We start from the raw sequence: 22389 nt of genomic DNA on the forward strand, positions 1-22389 counted from the left end.
ATTCTCAAAAAACTCTTAATGAGTAAGCTCTGCAGGGATCTGGCTTGCCATGTGGTTGGGGCTTCTTGGTTTCATGCTGCCAAAATGAAGTTAGACACTTCAAATGTATGTCATCTTTTCAGAGCCATCCTAGAGTGTCATCCTTCAGCTGGCACAGAACAGGACGAATCTTGGCTTCACTGAGTCAAGATATCACACCATTGTGAACAGTTGTTTAAATTACGACTGTCTGCCTTCAGAGTAGTAGCTTATTCCATAGCATTCTGTAGTGTTCTTTCCACAACAAATTATAGCAAACAGCTTCAAGTTAAATTCCACTTCAAGAATAAAGAAACTCCAAAAGTACATATTCATTCTTTATTTTATTAAAGCAAGATTTGTTCTGCTGAAGGAAAGAATTCATTTATAGCTGCAAAACAAACAAACAAGGAACAAAACCTTTGCTTCTGGGCATGCTCAGAACTATGCTATTACAAATTTTTCTGAAAAATATTACCAGGAATTCTGTGATTCAGCAGATAAAACACTAAAGAAAAAAATTCAGTGATTTTAGTTACATTAGTGAGAGAGATACATTTTACTTTTCCTATCTGTCCCCAAAACATCAAAAGCTGAAAAGCCTTTATTTCCAGTATGAGTTCAGATTACTTTGTTCTCAGGCAGAGTGACCCCAAGGGAAAAAGAAAGGAAGACCAGCAAAGGAATCAAGAATCATCATCCCACTCCTGTTTCACACTATTCAGTGAAGTAAAGCAGACTCCCAAGCACAGGAGCACCTGTACCAACCTGCCCTCTACGCTTCAGACCGGGACAACATCCTCTTCTGTTACCTGACACTGATTTACTTCCAAACAGAACATACTGCCCTGTAATTTAGCTCTTTACAACATAAAAAAAGAAATCCAAATACATGACTGAGAAAAACAATGGAACAATTAATCTGAAATAAAACGAGAAGATACAGAGAAAGAACATCCAGTAACAGCACTGGATGAGTGTGTAGAATCCCTGTATCCTTACAAAACCACATTGTGTCAAACGACCACAGACAGGAGAGACAGAGAAGCAGATAAAAAATTACAACATCAAGCAATTATTGCAAAATACATTATCAATAACAAGAACATGAAAACCACAAAAACACATTCTCATTTGGGCACAAATTTAGTACGAAACTTGAGCACAACTTCAGATGAAGCCATAGTCCCATTATTAAACAGAAATATCTCATTTATCTGAGTGCCAGGGAGGGATACTTTCATAACACAGTTACAAGAACATTGGATGCAAACCTGTCAGAAAGAACAAGAGAGCAAAAAACCCTACCAGCAAATTAACTGAAGAACTGCAAGGTGCAAGTGTCAGGTATCTAAAGTTTTGGGGATTGCTATTTTATGTTTGGTTAGCACCTGGCAAAATATGACTGGGTCACACTCATGGTTAACAATACTAGTGAATAACAAAAATTTATCTGCTTAGAATTAAGGTTGTTTTGAAAGGCTGAATGAGTACTTTATGTGGGGAGAGGTTTTTAAAAATTATGAAATGTATAATAAAAACAATGAACTTACAGGTCAAACTTGCATATGCATTGAAGAAGACACGACAACATTTTTCTCAACTGTTATAAAAGGCCCTGGTTCTAACTGCTGTCAATTTAATTCAAAAAGCATGACATTATTCCTCTCTAATCCAGCTCTTTTCTTGCTTCTTCATGTTAAGACATGCAAATGTACTGACAAAACATCTTTGTCCACTAACATTAAAAGAAATCTCTCCCCCCTCAAAAAACACAGAAGAAAAAAAGAAACACAAACAAAAATAGAAGCATCACCCGAAACCAACCAACCCACCTATCAATTTCAGAGAGAAAGTATTTCAGTTCTCAAGTTTGACATTTGTGTAGGCTCCACAATCATTTTTTGAAGTTTCAGCCATGATGCTAATGAAACAATATTCTATTCCATACGAGCAGAAACTGTATTATATATCTAACGGGGAAGTGCTTGCCTGTTTTTCAAGACTCCAAAATACTTTTTCTCTCCTTTTTGCACGATATTGAATGTCTTTGCTATCTTTTGTTTTGCAAGTATGTTCATCAATTCTCTTTCCAAAGCAGTTTCTGCATTTACTTCTCACATCCCAGTCTTTCTGCTTTATCCTAGTAGTCATTGAGCATGCACAGAAGAGGTTTCTGAACACTGAGAAGTGAGGCACAGATTAACATCCAAGCCTACAGTAAACCTTATTTTGACAATGTCAGCCACAGAAATGTTTCCAGACTTGCACCCCAAGTCTTATTCTTCTAATAAATTCTACATTTCATACTTTTTTTTTGTTTTGCTTTTTTTTAAAGGAAAATATATAGCTAGTTACACTTCTATTTAAATATAACATTTTTCTTCTAAAAACCCCATCCTGATAAGAGGGTCTATTATAAAAAAAAAAAAAAAAAGACATTACAGTCTAAAAATATTAGTCATTCTATAGTCCTCAACACATTTTTATTACTCAAGGTTTCAAGGAAAAGTTGTGCACTCAAGTAAGACGAATGTACAATGAATGAGTATGGAGAACAAATATACACTAGTGTTCTTAAAGTACAATGTGCATTAAAACTTATTCACACACAAATTAATTCATGCTCTTCACGTGTAAAATACTGTGAAAAATAGGATGGAAGAAGTTAGATAGGAAAACATTCTTGTATCATAAAAATATGTTAGAATGGGACTTAACTATAGAGTTAAAGCTTTGCTTTAAAACAAACTTTATTTAAAAATCTTTTGCTTTATCTAAAAATTAGCCTTTCTATAAAAACCATTCCTTTAAAACTTTGCTTTAAAAACATCAGTTTTATATTAGACAAAATATTAAATTATACAGGCACAATTAGTTAAGAGGGCTATAAGAACTTATAGCCCTTAATTTTCCAGTGACTTGCAATACAGTCATAAGATTCTGTGTCTACTGACAACCATAAAAAAACTCATCCATAGAAATCAACTTTTATATAAAAAATAAAATAAATTAAAACAAAACAAATAACAAAATCTGTCAGACCATATTTCACTTGTAAATGAACTTACTTTCCAGCTGACACATGGACATCTTTTATTTATCTTGGGGAATATGCATATACATTAAAAAGATCCCCAAAATATTCTCTGAACATGTGGTTTATGATGACAGCTTTTATATTTCCTTCAGATACTGTATATTAAAATAAACCATTTCCAAGTCCACCTTTATCTCTGTCCAAATCCGTGACCCCTGACACTTCAGAAAGAAATGAATGAAGAATCAAGAACGGTTTTGCTTTCTGAGGGGAAAATGCACAGAAGTGTTCAATGCCAGAGATAGCAGGGTCTTTTCCATGTTTTTCTCGCGTTCTGAAAAATGTATTGTACCACTAGAGAATTTATGAAGACCTTTAAGGTAAAAGAGATTATATAATATATCAAATTGAAGATTTAAAAACCAAAGCCCAGATTATGATGATGTTTAACTATGTGCCTAATTTACTATAAATGAACCATTAATCTTGGCTTATAAAGCACAGAAACATCCGCAAGTCTGGCTTTATGTCTCCTAGCCACATTAAATAAACTGTCATCATAACAACTATTTAAAAAAGAAAGAAAACTAAGCCAAAACACCATGGGTTTGGGTTTCTTTGCCATAAAACTATAGCAGCTGGAACATCAGCGGCCAAATGTGAATCTCTATAGAATGTAATTTTAATTCAACCAGGTTTTTTAAACAAATATTTGAACTCTAATACATTTAGATGGATGCTGTGCTAGGTTTCTTTAAATATTTTACTGAAAATTTAGAAAGTTCAACTTCTAGTCCATAAAAATTTAACCAAGACTACAACCAATAAAGTCAGAAAAGCACAGAACCCCAAACTCAAGGCTGACATTCTAAAACAACTCACTGCTGTTTGTTTGCATTGTAACTTTTCCATCCCCCTCACTAAGGAATGTGAAATTCACCTACAAACTTAATCAATAAGCTATTAAAAGCAAAAAACCCCCAAACCTAACCCTGTATTTCTTTTAGGATTTGAGATTTCACTTCAGCCACCACCATTTGAACAGTCCCCTAAAGAAACATATTTCCCTACCAGCATGGTCCATTATTGCTTGATGAGAGCCCACAGTGACTTTTAGTCCAAAAAAAAAATGCTTTGGACATGATTTCAGGAACAAAAAAGTCAATACAAAACTGTGTAAAATTGTATTTCATTTCAAGAAAGCACTGACTTGATCTGAATTGTATCATACTTATTATGTATTATGTATTAATTTTAATGCCTTTCCACAGGCAAGTATATATTATGTGTTGAAGAAGGTGCACATATACACAAACACAAAATACGTACACAGAATTCAGCCCCGATTGAAGTATCTTCATTAAATTTCTAGCATAGCAACTGAGTCATCTTCTGCATTTTAGAATTATGTGAAAAAATTAAAATAGGCACAATTAATTAACATAGCTTCTAAATTACCTTATTATAGTGCACTGTTAGCACTGATAATACCATAATAACAATATGATACCATTCAAGGTCATTTTGCTGATGTACAGGTGAAGACTAGTAAATATGATTCTAAGTGCTTTTAACTCAAATCCACAACTTCTGCAGCTTTACACAGTAGAACAGTGCAATATATTATGTCCTCATATTCCAGGAACAAGAGCTGAGTTTACAGTTCTATTTGTTTCACATTAGACTGGCTTTGCACTTTCTGGAGCTCTAGCACTTCAACTGCATTGTCTATGACCTCCTTTTTCTCCCCTTCCTTCTTCCAGGTGCTGGCTATAAAAAAAGAAAAAAGAAGTTCTTTTGGTAGCTAGCTCTCACCTGGCAGAACAAGACAGTTTCGAAGTAATGGTACAGCAGTTCTTCTAGAGGGCCTGTTCACAGTGCTAGGATGACCCCGATCTCCACTTACTTCCCAGTTCCTGACTTTGGAGGAAGCTTGCTCTGGCTTCTTGGGAAAAGATTCTGATGTGACTTTCTGCCTTTTTTCAGGAATCCCTGTTACAACTGTTGAGTTCAGAAAGGCCCTTTTTGGTTTCCTCGTCACCTTTAATTTTTTAGCATCAGGCTTTTCTTTCTTAGGGTGCTTTCCCACTGTAGTTTTCCTGGTCTGGCACCTGTGGATGGAAAAAGCAGATTTCTGGGCACAAGGTTGAAGTTGTCTTCTCATCCCCTCTTTCTGCTGTTTTTTAGTTCTGGACGTTTGTTTGCCTGTGGTTATTCTGTTTCCTCTCCTCCCCACAGTACATCTGACAGACTTAGATCCTGCAGCCTTTCTGGAAAAAACTGGTTCTTTTTTAGTGCCTTCTTTTCTCTTCCATATTGCTTTTGGAGTCTCCCTCTCTAACCACTCACTTCTGATAGAGGTCAGAGGAGTTTTGGTAATTCTATTAAATGGAATTAATCTATAATCTCCTTCTATCACAGAGTTCAAAGGTGAAATGATTAGGTGTTTAAAAGAGTTCTCAGATACGAGACAATCTGTTCTTTCTGTGGAAACAGAAGGTCCATCTGCCTTTTGACTTGAGGCTGCATCATTCCCTTTATCTGGATCTGGCAGGAAAGATGCTGAAGAAGAACTATAGAAGTCTGACCAATTGAGTGACTTTGATGGTGTGCTTTCTCTCTGAGCATCAGCTAGTTTCTTCATGTTTGCATCAATGCTGAGACTTTTGAAAAGCTGGCGAACATGAGAGGGCTTTTTGGCCTTTTCTCCAACTGTACTCTTTGGAGGTGTTTTCAGAATTCGATTTGTCAGTGGGTCATAATATTTGAGAGAACACTGTTTGTATTTATACCTTACAGAGTCCTTGCTATCTGTGGAGTTATGATTTTTCCTCATTTTGGGAATATCTATAGGTTTACCTTTACACTGTTTTACCTCTGGGCACGAGAGTACATACACTACTGTTTTGGGCTGTACAGGACTCATGATCTTGCTATAGGACTCTGGAAGTTTAAGAGCACAGAGTCTAGTTTTCATGTTTGGAGTTTTTTCATTCTCCAGCCACGTGATGCTTGCTTTCTGATCAGCTGGATCAGATTCTCTTCTAGACATTTTCCTTTTTGCTACAGGGTAATTCAGCAGACTTGTCTGGGTGCCATGGCTGACTTTAACCACCTGACATCTGGAAGCCAGGCGCCATGTCCTTTTCCTAGGCATTTTTACAATTTGTGGGTTGCATAGTGTATCTGAGGCTAAAGGTGGGTTATCAAAATCAGAGCTACCACTTAAAGCATCATTAAATTCTGGCAATGCTTTAACTGGTGCACTTTCCGTTCTATTACCCTCAATAATATTGATCCTTTTTTCATCCTTTTGCTTTTTTTTCTTCATTCTCTTCCCTGTACAATTGGCTGAGGATTCACTGTTAAAATAGCAGCGAAAACGACCTTCCCTGAAATCCCGCACAAGTTCTTCAATTTTTATATCATCTTCATACATTATTTGAGACCAAGTCTTTCCCACAAAAGAAGGAGGCACATGAGGCAGGGCTGGAAGAACTGGTTCTTCGGTATGAACTACAACATCCTTTTTCACTGCTTCTATTTTCTCTAATGACTCAGTTTTTAAAACAGAAGAGAGCTGTGTTCCATAGTCTTTATCTTGCAAACATACTCGGACCTCTTTTAGGAATTCTATATCTTTTATAGCTGCCTTGGGTAAGTCTGTTCCTACCTGTATTGGTGCATCACAGTCAAAACTCATTTCAGAGCCCTCTAAATTAGTACAGTCCAGAAGTGATGAAAAAGGTACACAGGGATTATTCTCTTCTTTGAAATAAATTTCTTCAGATGTAGTTTCATGGCAGTATTTCAAAATTACATCTTCAATAGTTTCATCCACTGAACTTTCATCACCTCTGTTTGTCTTCATGTTTTTGCATCGTGCTAGTTGTGGGGATGTCCCAAGGTCTAGGGAGCTGCTGATACCCACAGTATCCCTGAGATGGAGATCAGATACCAAAGTTTCATCCTGAGTTCGTAAACTATCTCGCTTTGAGAGAGATTGACCTGAGGTAATAAAGAAAGAATTGCTGTGGCTGCGTGTAGGATTCTGATGAGAATCTGAAGGGTGTTTTGGGTGAACCAGTGCTGGAGCAGGATTCAAGCGTGGGTTCAACAACACATCACTGCTGCAGACCTCCATTGCTCTTTCATCACATCCGCTACACAGAAACAGATTTGATCCTGCCAAATCCCTAACATTTTTTCCTGTTTTAGGATTAACAGAGGAACTGTGGCTAGTAGGACTGAGAGAAAACTGCTGAGGTACAGGGCTCACAGCTGTAAACCGACCTTCATGGCTATGATTCGCAATTCGAGTATTTTTCAGAGTTACCCACTTCTTATCGCTACAAATGCCGACAGACTGCTGGGATATTCCTGGAACACGTTCCTGGCCTCTGTGAAGTTTTTGAAAACCTGCTTGTGTTACAAAAGTTTTCTTTGTGCCCTCATGAGATAGGCATGGAACAGAAGAGCCTATTTCATGAATGGACTCCTGGTCTTTGCTGGAAATCTCCTGTTTCTCACTGCTCCTCTTTTTCTGCATCTCTTCTGAAGACAGGCAAGAAATCCTAGGAGCCTCCAGAGTGACAGGGGGTGGCATGTCATCATAGGTTGGTCTAAAGGGCAGGGGAGAAAAAACCAGCTTATATAAATACTGTAAATACACTTAAATTTGTCAAGCAATAGCAGTGTGGGGGTTTTTTAAGAGTAATTACCTAGACTGCATCACTTATAATGAACAGACTAATTAAAATTACTGTTTCTGCTACTTTAGCAGAGATACTAAATTTTTTAAAATTATGGAGGGGGAAATGCTCCATAAAGCTAAAGATAGACTAATCCCCAGATTGTTATCACCCTCTTCATGCAACCATCAATTAAGAATGGCCAAACATAGATTATAATAATTTTATAAATACAGCAAAGCAGGAAAAATAAAGATATTTCTTTTATTTCAAGTGGTAAGCCTATGAAGAGGTTATTTCACTGGTCATACTATCATTACTTAAAATTGAGCTTTTGAAGAGAAATGGAACATAATAATATGACACAGTATAAAACTATTGTTGAGAATAAATGCCCTTTACTCTATAAAACACGGCTGCCTGATAGGAACTCTGCACATGTGGCCAAGGAATTCCATGCTTACTATTTCTCACAGACATACCACAGCTTCTGACTCACTCCAGTAAGAAGCCAAGTCAGGATTGTTCAGCCTCGCTGTGACAACAGATTTTTATATATTCTGTAACTGGAGTTCTGTCTTTTGGATTGCCTCAAACACAAGGGTTTGTGTCTTGCAGAATTAACACAGCTGACAGATGTGGACTATTTGCAACACAGGAACCCACAAGGCTTCAACGTGTAACAGCTGGGCAAATCCAATGAAAACAATTTTTAAAATATGTAAATATAACTGAAGTAAAGAATATTGCATTTCACTCAAAAATTATGACCAGACCTTGTGAGACCCAAATGGATGCTTACTTTTGACGTCTGATATGGCAGATGTCAGCTAACAGAAGCATTGTGAACAAATTTGATAGTACTTTCCTTTTATAGTAATTCCTTGGCAATATAACTAAGAGTACATAAAGCTAAGGGAAGTAAGACTGATGAAGCAAGAGAAACCTCATATAATGAAACATTAAAAAAGAAGAGGACTATTTCTATTAGTATATGATTGCAAAGTAATCAAATAGATCAGATAATCAAACAATGCCTGTCAGCTGAACTGCTGCTTTGCCCTTGCATGGATTCTTGGTCACCTAAGCTCTGAAATAAGACCTACAGGGAAGGCCAAATGCAGCAGAAATAATCTTTTTACTTCCTAACTTCAGAGTTCTTCCATCTTTACATGAAACATCTTTGTGTCCTGGCATCTGGACATTGCTGAAAGACTAAATATAAAACTAAATAGATTTTCATATGGAGAAACTATGGCAAACTCCTGGGTCTCTAGCTCAGTTAACAGCCTACAAGTACTTTTCAAAAATTACTTTGAAGCAAATGTCTCCGGGGGGGGAAGAGAACAGAACTACAGTTTTATATAGTTAAGAACTTCTGACAGTTTTGCTACAAATTACCCCCCCTAAGTAGAATGAAGATTTACTTTCTAAAATGCTCAATATTATTTCTTTAAGTAATAAACTTACATACAAGAGTTTGGAGGAAGGAATGATTTGGTGGTTTGTGGGTGTTTGGTTTTGTTTTTTTACTGGGGAGAACAACAATATCCTTTGAAATTCAGTATAAGGCAAAGCTCTGATGAATTTTTCTTTTATCCACATAACTACTAGGTATACTGGTTCTGTAAAACAAATCAGTTTTTACAAATATTTCAATAACCTTTTAAAATGGCTTCAGCTAAATAGTAAAAACAGGTATTTAAAGCACTGAGTGAAACTGTGTATAAATCCAAGTGTTTAAACATGAGAAAGAAGAGAATCAAAATCTTACCTCAGGTGCCAATTAAGACCATGACTTTCTTTTCAGAGCAGGACCACAAAATAAATCTATTCATGTTTTATTTTCCATTTTTGCTTTTCTTCCTCCCAACTCTGTCTAGATTTGGAGTTAACTCTTCCCCCTTCTTCCTCCAACTTAATCTAGATTTTGTGCATTATTTTTCTAATTTTTCTATTCTTTCTTCCAATAACTTAGAGGAACATGGTAGGTTGTTTTTCCTTATTAGTAGGTTTCATTCACCAAGGGAACAATCTTTTATTAGTGACACCTCAAGAAAGGGAATTTTTCATTTGGATGTTGCTTTAAAGTGAATCCTGTATTTTCTCCATGGCAAAAAAATGGTGAATATTCTCAAGATAGTGCAATCAAATCTATTTATTTAAGATGGGAGGACAATTTATTTACTTGTAGTGGTGTGTACATTATGCCCTGGGCTAGTGTGGTATAGACATGCATATTAGCTTATTCTGCCACACCTTTTGTCTGAAAGCACCTCAATGAGTGCTTTCAGACAAAATACCCTTCTGCTTGTTTGTCAGACATATAGCAGAGTTGTATATTGAGGAACACTGTACTGGGATCAAACTGGGACTTTTGTCTGCCTTTCAAAACATAACAAATGAGGAATGAGATTTAATTGATTTTCCTTCACCTACAGAGAAAAATTTAACACACTGATCCTCTTACCACTCTTGAAACATGCATATGATAAATAAAGAGAATACTTTTCAAAATCTGAGTATTAATGAATTGGCCAGTTAATGTAATTCAAGTATTAATTGAACATGTGAACTGCAAGGATAATGAAAAAATAAACATGTAAATACTTACCTGACATAATCAACAAACCAAAATTATGAAGTCTTTCAAAACATACCATAAAATATACTGCTAAATATATATAAAGCCCAGAATTATAAAATTTAGAATAAAATATATAAAGCTCAAATTTGAAGAATTTGTAAACACAGGTGAGATTGTACAGTCTGTTATTGTAAGTGCTGACCTATATACTCCTCCTTTTTTCAGGTCTTCACATTTAAATACTATCAGTGGTGTTGTTTCAAATCCATAAGTAGTGAAAAGAAGTTTAAAAGTGCAGAGACAACACAAAATCAATATATTTGCATGCTGTTTATATAAATACATGTCTTTCTAAATTGTCTTCATTGAGCAAGTTTCACCTCAAATGGGCCAAATTTACTGCTCAACAGTAGAACAGAAATAGGAATTCATAATACATGCATTCCACTAACACGTATTAAAAGAAAAAGCCTTTTGTATTATACCTGCTGTCATGGTACCTGTGGGGATGATGCTGTAAAACATCTTGCAGGAAACGCTCCATTAAGCTACTGGTACCCATACGATTCCTACAGTATGTTGTAAAATGTCTGTGCTGGGAGCTGAAAATATGCTGGTGAAAGATAAAACAGATGATTAGTCTAATACTACTGCTAGCACACAGGCCTATTCCTAAAAATTCCTTCCCAGCTTAAATCATACACCATTGCTATGAAAATACTTAAGGAAAAATATTCCGCTTTTTCTATTTTAAAGCCTTGATTGAAATTTTTAAGTATGCTCAGGCAGTCTCAAATAATGCTAAAATGTATCAAAACATCTGAGTTGGAACTTAAATTAGTGGTTCTGGTAGCTGCTAACAAATCTCTTCTAACTAGTACAAATACTCTCACAAATCTCATAGCTGCTCACAAGTCTCTTAACCAGAACAAATACTCTAAATTTATCTATAAATGACTTATAATATTCTTGAACTTTGTATGAGCAAACATCCTGTAATTCACTCTAATTAACAAGATTTTTCTTAAGTGTAGATGATTAAATAGGCCTCTACTTTCTAATTTAAAAAGTCTAAAAGACAGGAGACTGACAGAGCTAAAGAACTGAAAATAGTTGATCAAACATCTCCAGCCTTGATATATAACATATTACTGTAACCCTAACACTTTACAATACATACAGATCTCAAGATTAAAGACACAGAAAAAAACATAATGAATGCAATGCACAGTCATGTGCCACTTTGGAAAAGCAGACTGCAGCAGCCATGCCACTCCACCAGCATCTTTTTAACAGGTAACAAATAAGCAAGGTATCTTACTCAGTGCACATATTGTGCAATTCACAAAGTGCTTATTTTTCACTCAGTATTGGTTGTTCAGTGTAGAAACTGGTATTTTATAAGCTGATAAAGCCTTTAGGTAGTCCTTGCTATCTGCTGCCAAATTATGCAGAAGCTGTCTCACCTGTTCCAGATTACTGTAGTGTACATGGCAACAGTTGCAGTATCCTTGTCTATTTTGTACAGTGGATGCTCCAGGCCGAGGATGTTCTTGTCCACTTCTGTGTAAACCAAAAGAAGCAGGTAATATTATCAAGACATGTTGGGTTGTTTAATCCATGTCCTTAGCACAGAAATTCTAAATATCTATCTTACTACAAAGATGGGTAAAACTTGCAAGATAAATGTTTCTATTTTAGAATTGTAATGGTAAGTGGTACTATGTAAAGTATTCTCAAGTAAATTTCACTGAAGAAATTTTTCCTTAAATGCAGAACAAAGAATAACAGCTTGAAGGCACAGTTAGCTGAAATCTGAAAATAATTGCCTCTAAAGAAAAAGGCAGAGTCGTATTTTCATTCGTCTTTCTGTCAGTATTTTGAAATAAAAGAAAAAAAGACCAAGGACACCTGACACCGACACAGTAGTTTTGGGCACTACAATGTGCTTTCCCCACAGTTTTTAACAGTACATGGGTATAAGGCACAAAGGATCTCCATCATACACTTAATCCATATTGTATCACTGTCAGCCATTACACAAGGTAACAGATAAGGCTGAAAAGCAGATTTTTCCCATTTTACTTTGGTAAGCAGTAAGCTGGATGCCAGTCAGATCATCACCTAACTTACCTGCTACTGCTGTCCTGCTGTGGAGAGCCCTCAACACCATGTCTTTGGATTCCTAAAGAAAAACAAAAACAACCACCAAAAAATAAAAAATACCAAGCAAACGCATGTACAAAACATAAAAACCAAGAGAGTATTGCGGAGATGGAGAGTTTTACCTGTAGCTAGCTACTTCTCTTACACTGCATTTGTCAAAACTATGATTTTAAAGGAAGATAAAAGGTTTAGTAAGTTCAAGAAAGCATTAAGGGATCCTTTTGTTGGCGAAGTTCATCCAAGAACTTCATAAAATAAGCTTTACTCTTTCATGGCTGAGGTGAGTGAGAATTTTTCTACTGACTTGTCTGGGTTCAAGACTAGGCAATCTACATTGCTACTGTGACATCCATGATCACTGAGAGAAAATGTAAAACGCCTCAATCAGCTTACAACAGGACAAGAAACATAGACCTACATGAAAATTTTGTGGATGATTCAGAAGTCACTCTTTCCATCTAAGCTCCATAATGAAATTTAAGAAATCAAAGTATGCAATTGAACTACAAGGTGAACTAATGCTTCTACTGATAATTATTATGTATTTAAATGTAACTGCAACGAAAACTACTTTCAACTTTTTGAACTTCTTACCTTGTGCTGAAGAAGCAGAAGCTTCATCAGATCGTTTGATTCTCTCAAACATCTGTAAGTAAAAAATTTTTTAAAAGTCAATCCATCATCATAGTCACCATATCCTGAAGCTCCTCCTTCAGTCCAAGCTACAAGCTCTTCAGAAGCTCTATACTGTTTTGGCTATAGACCAATATTTGACTTAAATGAAGCTGCAATTCTAAAGAGAAACTTCTGCTTTACTAGGTTATCCTAGTATTATATTTAACAATATATTTTAGCTTTGATAAAAGGGGCCAACTTTTAATTAATTAAATCAAATACTATACTTATGAGCACAGCCTAGACTCTGTTAGGTTATTAAGCAATAACCTTATCAAATTAATATAATTACTTAATTTCCTAAGTCACCTTAACAATTGAGATGAGATATATATGTAAGAAAACCCATATGAGACCTATACCACACAAAGGAATTACCTAGGCTGGAAAAGTAATCCTTATTACTCAAAAGATCTGCAAATCAATTTTGAATCTCACTATTTTTAATAAAATATGACTGCAGCAACAAGCAGTTACATGCTTTAGGGCATCCAAACACAAAGGACGTCCAAGTGTCACACAAGCCTTTTACGCTATGGAATGCAAGTGTTAAATCAGCTTTCTAGTACCTACCTTAGAGTCACCGACCTTCCTCATCCACCAAAGCTGACTCCAGACTAGCAAACAATAAATGTCGAACAGGAGGCCATTTGCAGTGCAGGACACTTCTCTCATCCCATCTGGCAACAAGGAAGTTAAAGAGCCTTTTAAAATAACATCAATAATGCATGTTTCCCATGCCCTAAGGCATGTAAATTTTTCTGTACCATTTTGCAAACAGTTGAGCAAATGGATAAATCTTTTTGAAGTCTGCAGCACATCTTTTGTAATATGGAAGTCATTTTGACAGTCTTTCCTATATAAATGTTAACCGTTCCTTCTGGAATACCTTTGTTTCTTCTTTCTTCCTCACGGGCCCTGTGTACTATACATTGTTGTCATTTCCCAGACTGTGCACTGCCCACGATAAAATACCTGAGATGTTGTAGCATTTATGGTCAGAAGGAATATCTTAATAGCTCAACTTTAAACACACTCCCGTCCCCCAAAACAAAACAATCCACCAAAACACCAAACTCATCCTACTTCCCATCGTGTTGTAACTTATGTAATAATATTAAAAAACCAAATAAACAAGAAACCCCAGCTGTTCTTATAAACCTTTTCATCTGGCAGCTGAGAAAAGTTTTGATAGATCAACTGATGTCAGTCATCCTGTTCTATTTCCTATACACAGCCAGGACCCAAAAAACAGTGATGGAAAAACACAGAAGACTATCCTTCATGAGTGTTGCTTTATGTAAAATAACTCATTCCACGTGCTTGAAGTCAATTTACTGCTATTTTAAGTCTTACTGTATACAAACAATCTTACGATAAAGCTAAAAGTATGGCAAGAGTGTAGCAACCACAGAGGAAGCCACCCCACGGACGAGGCAGTCAGACAGCAGTTCCACAGCCAGCAGGGGACACCACAACCTTTCATCCCTCTCCAGTGCCCCAAAAGGAGATTAAAGCCCCTCGACACATCAATGTTTCGTTCCATCTCAAAAATGCCAAGCAGTGGCAACAGCAACATGTTGGAGGATGGTTTGTTGTTTCCTTATTTCAAGGACTAATTTCAATGGTGAGGTGCTACTGGGAGTTCACTCAGCTGCAAGTACAATCCCATTTAAACTGAGTTAGGTGCAAAGTAACTTTAAACAGGCCAGAACTAGGAAAATAACTATACTGAATGACACCTGTCTGGATCTCCTTGTTACCTTTTTACAGTTCAAGGAAACTCAATGGGCCAGATTTTCTCACTGGAGGAGAGGTGTGTTAGGTAAAAGTGGAAAAAGTCCAGCTATTGCTTAGTAGCCAACAGAAAAACATCTTAGAGGAAAAACAATCTCTTTATACCAGTGTTTTATAAGACCACTAGTGTACAGGACAAAGACGTAAGTCTGAACTCAAACTATATACAGCTTGCTTATCATCTGAAGTCAAGCTTAAATCACAAGCTTATAATATTAGGAAATCTGCTACGCAGATGCCTTATTTATGTTGCCAAAATCTGGATGGCCTAACTGAGATCCTTACCTTTTAAAAAAAGAGACTATAGCTATAAATCCACAAAGGATTTTTCAGATGAAAGGAAAGACTGCATAATTCTACCTTAGTTAAGATATTTACAGTGGGAAGTATCTTAAACTGTTGGATTAAAGAGTAAATAATACCTGTTCAAAATTAAGTTTAAACATCTTACAACCAAAAAATCCTTTAAATTGTACCAAATGTAAAAACAACCAGTTACATACAGAAATATCTGATGTTGTAAAATTCTAACCAATCTATTTTAGCAGCTGTCTCTAAAATCAATGCTTTGTTTTAGTTTCATTGAATTACTCTTTGTACCGCAGGTAGAAAATAAAAACTTCAATCATATTTAACAAGGCAACCAAAAGCCATGAAACATACACATTAAAAAAAATTTAAACAACAATTTAAAAACTTGTAATAATCAGTGGTGCATTCTTATAGTAACTGGGTGTCAAAGGCATCAGATAAACTCTCCAGACAGTGTCACTCTTGCACTGCAACAAGTAAAATAAAGAGTTAAAAGGCAATAAAAACTGTTCCTCGAAATACACCTCATAAAAACCTCTACCACCCCTTCACCTGAGCGCAACTGTACTGGGCAGGCAGAGGGAGAACAAGGGGGGAAACTCTCCCCTAAAGAGAGGGGCTTGCCTTCCCACAGCACTACCACAAACAGGGAGGCGGCGGCTCCTTCAGGAGCGGCCTCTGCCCCGCGGCCTCACCGCACCGGCGCAGGTCCCGTCCCGTCCCGTCCCGGCAGCGCCGCGCCCGCGGTGCCCGCCTCGCCTCGCCTCGCCTCGCCTCGCCTCGCCTCGCCTCGCCTCGCCTCGCCTCGTCCCGTCCCGTCTCACGCCGGGCCCCGCCGCCCGGGGCGGAGCCGCAGGACCCGCAGGGCCGGCCGGCAGCCGAGGGATCAGGGCCGGCTGTACCCACGGGAGCTCCGCCCGTCCCGCCGAGCTGCCGAGCGCTGAGGGGACGCTGAGGCGGCCGCGCGCTCACCCGCCCACTCCCGGTTCCCCGCGCCGGCCGCCGTCTCACCTCCATCATTCCCCGTTCGCTCCTCAGTGCCGCGCTGGGGTCAAGGGACGCCATCCTCTGCTTCCTGCTCCGGGTCGGCGGGCCGCGCCCCGCGAAGGGAATGGCGGGAGCTGCGGTTTCTCGAGCCGCCGCTCCCGGCCCGGCTCGGGCGTCTCCTTCCCTCAGCGCCGCGCTCCGCCCGCCCGGGGTCCCGTCCCGCAGCCGCCATGCAGGCCGAGCTGCCGGGAGCTGTCTTCGCGCAACTCGCACGGAGCCCCCAAAGCCTCCCTTCCTCCAGCCCAGGCGCTGGAATACTGCTCCAGAGCACCTCGGGGTGGCGTCTGTTTGTCAGCCCCGGCCAGGATGTTTCTGGTTACAGAGAAGTAACCTCTTCGCTACGTTTCGTTTCAACAACTGTAATAGCAATTTTCTCCTTCAAAACACATCATTTCATGTACTTGAGAGCAGGCTATAAGTTTTACCCTTCTTTTGTTTTTTAATTTTCGGCCATTAAAAGTAGGTTGCTTTACGTGGTGTGGCTTGTTCAAGTACGTTTTATCAGAACGCTGAAGTCTGACTTTATCAGAGTTCATGCTAGATCTGCTTCTAAGTGGGCTTTAGAATGTGACCTTACCTCAGGTTCTCTTATTTTCAGCTGTAGGGTTTTGAACGTTTGTCTCGTCTGCTGTGGGAAACGAGCCGCTGCCTATTTCTCTCATTATGCTGAAGCAGCAGGGTATTTTAAGCAATCTAGGCAGACACAAAGTCAACACAACACCCTTATGTGTGAAGACAGGTGCAGATACAGGCTTGGATTATGCAATGGAGGGAAAACAATCTTGAATGCACCGTAATATGGAAAACTGAAAGAGGTTGCTGTAAAAAGGCACTGCTGTGTGGCTGTGTTATTATGAAACCATAGCTCAGAAACGTCCACCCACGCTGAGCAAGTAATTCAACACAAATCTCAGATGACACAAGAGTAGGAGAAGGCTTCTCTTTGGGAGGGCTGAATTTAGTTGCTGCTGGATTCTTTAGATACATGCATACCTATGAATATTTCATTCTTGCTGAAAAATAAATACTTGTTACAAAACAAAAGTTGCCTGATGATATTTTGTTGCCTAGTATAATACACAACTTGGGAAAAGTGGAACTTTCAGTCCGAGAGCATTTGCACGCATGGAAGGCTCAGGCACGTGCCCAAATTATTGCACATCAGCAGAGCTTCATTATTTAAACATGTGGCAAACACATATATAGACATGTTATCTTAGGCTAAAATAGTTTACTTTTATGGTGGTTTATAGCAGGATTAGCGAGTTACTGTGGCTTGGCTAACTCCATAGCTTGTTGAAACAAAGGAAGCTTGGTTACATAGCTCAGGCACTGAAGTTTCTTTTCCAGAATGGCTCATGTGAAACAGAAGCCCTTTTTAGCAATGAGTAATCTATACAGTCTGTCTTATAATGCCATACAAATTGTCCTCAGAATATTCCTGAATATTTTTACAAGATAGAACGTAACATTCTGTTTCTTGGACTGTCACTCAAAGATAGCAGAACTTAGGCTTGGGTTGCCACGTATTTCTTGGCTTTCAACTCTTTATTTATGAGCTTGAGGTTGCACCTTGATTCAAATTCAGGTAAGGTATTGAGAGAAATTACTTTCCTTCAGTCTCCTCTTCCCCCCTAGGAAACTACTCCTCACATATGTGCATGACAATTGAGTAGGGCTGACAAACTTCCTTTCTCCTTAAAAATTTATACTTTCTCTTGATCTAAGCATCAGACCTTTTTTTCTCTTTGCTGGTATCTTTACTCATCTATTCAGATTTTAAAAACTGCCCCATACACCTTTCACTGCTTTGCTTTCTACTTTTACTTTGATTTGTTGTGGTTTTCACTTCTGTTACTCAAATGTGAGTCAAAGTTGTATCTATGAAAACATTAAGACGAATTAACAAAGACAGACAGCCTCTTTCCTAAAGAGTCTCAAATTTCTTCCAACAGCTGTGTTCAGATTGGAAAAGAGAGAATGTGATGAAAGAAAATCAAGGTTGGTAGATCTAGCTGGCAGGAAACTCTTGGCTAGATTTTTAGTTTGTTGCATATGTTCTTTATACATGCTGATGTTATAAGCCTAATTTATCCTTAAATTTTTGTTTTGGTAAAGTTCTTCAAAGGATCTGAGCTAAGTGTTGACTGACTGACAGCAGCTGAAGGTCTGGGGCTTGAGCCATGTAGAGATTACTTTTGCCAAGTGTTCCCAAAGATGGGTTGCTGGTTTTAGCCTGGATTCTAACAAGGCAATGTAACTACATGTGTAGATTTTAGAGAACTTCACATTCAGAGTAGCCTTGGGGAAGAAGTATCTTTCCAAATTTACAGTAGAATGGCTGTAATACAGTGCCTGGCACTGTATTAAAACCTTTAATTGCTAAGAAGTAATTGTTGTGTTTCTCTGAAAAATCTGATGATGGCCGCTGGCCGAAATCAGGTATGAGAGTTATGGAACAACTATCTGATCCTTTATGATATTTCTATTTTCCCCTTTAGTATGAATTGTGTGATATTTAATAAGGTTTTTCAAAGTAAAAGAAAATAATTCCTCAGAAGTGTAAAAGGCAAAGGTAATCTCTTTACAAAACAGACCTTGTTCTCTTTGCTCTGCTTTACTCAAGGGTTTGCTGGGTTTGACAGATTACTATTACACATGGATTCTTTATTTTAAGCATTTTTCTCATTTTTGAATGAAAAATATATGTTTTTTAAAAATAATAATGGTCTTTGATATGGCACTGAAATTAAATGAAAAGCAAACCCTTTTTTTTATTTCAAAGAGGCAAATTTATTGTGGGCATTCTGCTTGCTTTCTCATTATCTAAAATTGACCTTTGCTTTTTGTTTTGTATTCAAAGTTATTTTAATTTTATAATAAGAGCTTTGCCTGTGCTAGTAATACAAACATCCTCAATATGCAGGACATTAGCTTAACCCCAAAACTTTAAAGATACTATAAAGGCTGTTGTTTCTGTTTTTCATTTTCTTGCCAGAACAACCTTCTTAAGATCAAAAATTTGAAAGTTAATTTTCTTTTTGTTTGCTTAACCATTTTATCAACCAAAAAGCTTGGCAGTTGCGTTATAATTGAAACCTGATTGGGTAATGACCAAGAAAAAAGTTTGAAATATCATTTAGCACTGAGAGGACTTTAAAAAAACACTTTTGAAATGCATGGGCTGAGAATTGTCTCCTAAAAATATTATTTTACTTTCTTCTAATCAGGTCTTAAATTTTTAAAAGGTGGCTTGAAGTACTACACAGTTTGACTCTTTTTCCAATATCTTATTAGAAGAAAATCCTCTCCTAGTTTATTTTTTATTGTTACTTGGAGGCCATGATGCTGCTTTCACAGGCTTATGTTGTCAAAGTTTGTGTTCTATGCCTTTTTTCCAGTAGACTTGCTCTCTATATTTTATTTCTGTATACATGTACAGAATATAGAGATTTTTATTATTATAGTGCTGAGAAAAATTCTGGGATGCACTGATCCCAGAGGGTTTTATTATTGCTGTTAGAGCTGCTGTTGCTGTTCATTTGCTGGCAGGTTGTCCAGAAGGAACAGCAAGGAGAGAAATCTGAATGGATCACTTTAAACAGTATGGCTACAGAATGTATCCAAATCCAGTGTTTTCAGAAAGTGTTTGCACAATGGGCTTCTAACCATCTTACATTAGATTTCAAATCCATAACCTAGCTTTGCTGCAATTGTTTCAAATCTCTCCATTACCTTGAATTAAAATGTTTTTAGGATGTTCTGTTCTAAAAGAAAACACAAAGAAATAAATCAGCAGTTGAGAAGTTTGTATGCTAAAGAGCATTCTGCTTTCAGAGAACACATTTTTCATTGTAAAATGCTGAATAGTTTACTGTTACAGTCACAGTCATTTCTGTTTTCAGTTAATGATTGTTCAGTCAGATCATCTCCCCGAAATAACTCTGCCTGTTTTTTTAGGGAAGTGACATAAAGAAAGGGACTAGGTCAGTAATTAGGCTTGGGGTTGCCTGTAGGTGACTGCTCATGAATTGCAGGATATTCTTTGACCTTCATGTTGTGCATGGAGTTTTTTTGTAGCTTCAAAAATAGCAGTTCCTTGGAATTTCTCTATTCTATTTTGCCATTGTTTCATATTTACTTTCAAAAATTATGCCAATTTTAAAACTGTCTGATTGATATAGTCAGAATTACCCTGGACAATTGCAAGATTTTCAAGTATAATTGTTGATTACCAAATTACCTGGAAATATACAATAATTTCTGACATGTTTATGCTGGAAGATGCAATGGAAAGTCATAAAATGACTCAATTTCCCCCATGCCGAAGGGAACTCTGCAGCCTGAGAACCTTCAGCTATGAAGGGAAGGGAAAGACCAATAGGTTCTTGTATTAATCACAGTCAGATAACAGGGCTGAAATACACTCAGAACAGAATCAGTCTCGTCTGCAGGGCATAATGATTTCTCTAGCCTGTTTTAAACCATCCTTCTTTTTATTAATAGATAAGGTATGAAACTGATGTGGCTTTTTAATCAGATGCCAATGTGAGTGTGTTGAAATATTTTAAATAAGTATAGTAGATGACTTACATGCCCTTATAGCCTGCCTCACAATCTGTCATAGTAGGAACTCAAGGCATTTTTGCATAAGTAAATATTAGTTCCCATTACTCAAGTGGGGAATAATGTCTTTCTGATACAAAGAGATAATTTTCTCAAAGCTTCTTGGAAGGTTGTTAATTCTGTTTATCAAGAATTTTCTAAGCTCCCAGAAGTTTCGAACTGGCTTTTATCCCTTGTAATATTCTGAATTAAATGTTTATATGCATCCATTTTAATGGAACTGTCCTGATTTTAAATAGATGGATATGAATTTAAGATAATCCAGAATGTAAAATGTTTCTGCAGCTTTCTTGTCTGTAGTGTAATTCATAGGAAATGGGTAGTTCCAAATATATATACTATTATGTTGAGTCACTGGATGTTCTGCAGTCATTTTAAGGTGGGGTCAAAATGTATTCCCAAAGCAGTTAAGTAAGTGTTATTTTTCTCTGCTCTGGCTGTTTTAAATCACGTAAAATTTTTTTAATGCTCCCACAATAAACCACATAAGATATTTTCTTACATCTGAGAACAAGCGGACTCTCTCCTTTGCTTTACCATGGGAATAATTTAAAGAAAGATTTCTTTATCCTATTCAGGAAGCAAGCAGGAAGTTAAACAAGAGAAGTTCTGGGTCCTTCCCAAAGACAAAACTTAATTTTAGGCTAGGAATGCTGATAAGCAAAAACATCAGCCTTTTTGAAAGAAGTCTCTTTTTCTTACAGTTTGAAAACAGTTTTTCATAGAAAAAATTTAAAAGGGAGAAAAAGAACGTTTAAACAAAAAGCCTTTCATTTGATTTGTGTTTCTTCAGCATTTCACATACTATTACTTTGGATCAGAGTTTAGCCTGTCTCTTTTTCTGATTTATTCTATGTTGTTAGATTGTCTGTTTTTAATACTGAAGTAATTGGAGTTCAATTTCTGGTTTGCATCCCCGGTACATACAATTAATGTAATTTCCCTTTGCCTAGTCTCTCAACCTGAAATGGGGGAGTGGCTGTTCCCTTCTCCACAAACTGCTCTTCTCTTAAAAGAAGGGAGCCTATTTGTCTTGAAAAGACAAGTAGCAACTTAAGTATCCTTTACATGAAATGCTAAGTCTAATCTCTATATTCATGTAAATTCCATGTTGAAGTTCATGCTGAGTGCTTAATTTGGGTCACATAGTCTTCTTAAAAAATAGATTGCAAAGCAAGGAGGATTTAAAATTAACCTTTGCATGTGATGACAGAGCTTAAGGATTAGAACTCGAATGGACAAGTAAATATTGGGCATTTTAGCTGTCTCTGTGTTTAGACTGCTTTCCTATGTCTCATCCATTGAGCCCATTGCTGATTTATTAGAGGTGGTGCTAGTTTTGGTTGTATTGAAGGCAATGGAAGAGTTAAGGCTGACTTATACACTGAGCCCTTAACTAGCAAAGTGTTTTTCAGAGCATCAAATGATTT

The 22389-nt window shown here is 37.2% G+C and overlaps 1 protein-coding gene across 4 annotated transcripts; it reads right to left on the minus strand.

Moving 5' to 3' along the window:
- Positions 1 to 343: 343 nt before the first annotated feature.
- On the minus strand, positions 344 to 16349 carry ZDBF2 (zinc finger DBF-type containing 2). 4 transcript variants are annotated; one of them, XM_069022230.1, is made up of 8 exons: positions 16298 to 16349; positions 13751 to 13857; positions 13097 to 13148; positions 12470 to 12521; positions 11803 to 11899; positions 10822 to 10949; positions 4965 to 7680; positions 344 to 4828 (listed from the first exon to the last, which is right to left on the minus strand). In XM_069022230.1, exons 2-8 carry the CDS (start codon positions 13850 to 13852, stop codon positions 4787 to 4789), a joined length of 3189 nt encoding a protein of 1062 aa, XP_068878331.1. In that variant the 5' UTR covers positions 13853 to 13857; positions 16298 to 16349; the 3' UTR covers positions 344 to 4786. The 4 variants fall into 4 exon arrangements, with proteins under 4 accessions (XP_068878331.1, XP_068878329.1, XP_068878327.1 ...); XM_069022228.1 differs by having other exon boundaries at positions 344 to 7680; positions 10837 to 10949; XM_069022226.1 differs by having other exon boundaries at positions 344 to 7680.
- Positions 16350 to 22389: the final 6040 nt, after the last annotated feature.

This window comes from Aphelocoma coerulescens, chromosome 7 (genome assembly GCF_041296385.1).
Source record: "Aphelocoma coerulescens isolate FSJ_1873_10779 chromosome 7, UR_Acoe_1.0, whole genome shotgun sequence".
Lineage (NCBI taxonomy): Eukaryota > Metazoa > Chordata > Aves > Passeriformes > Corvidae > Aphelocoma > Aphelocoma coerulescens.

Excerpts from the sequence above, each read along its gene's own strand:
- ZDBF2 (XM_069022226.1), bottom strand. The coding sequence starts at position 13,852 with ATGAGAGAAGTGTCCTGCACTGCAAATGGCCTCCTGTTCGACATTTAT. Across the intron at positions 13,149-13,750 it reads GGAAGGTCGGTGACTCTAAG|ATGTTTGAGAGAATCAAACG; the intron begins GTAGGTACTAGA and ends TTTTACTTACAG. Across the intron at positions 10,950-11,802 it reads ACTACAGTAATCTGGAACAG|CATATTTTCAGCTCCCAGCA; the intron begins GTGAGACAGCTT and ends ATCTTTCACCAG.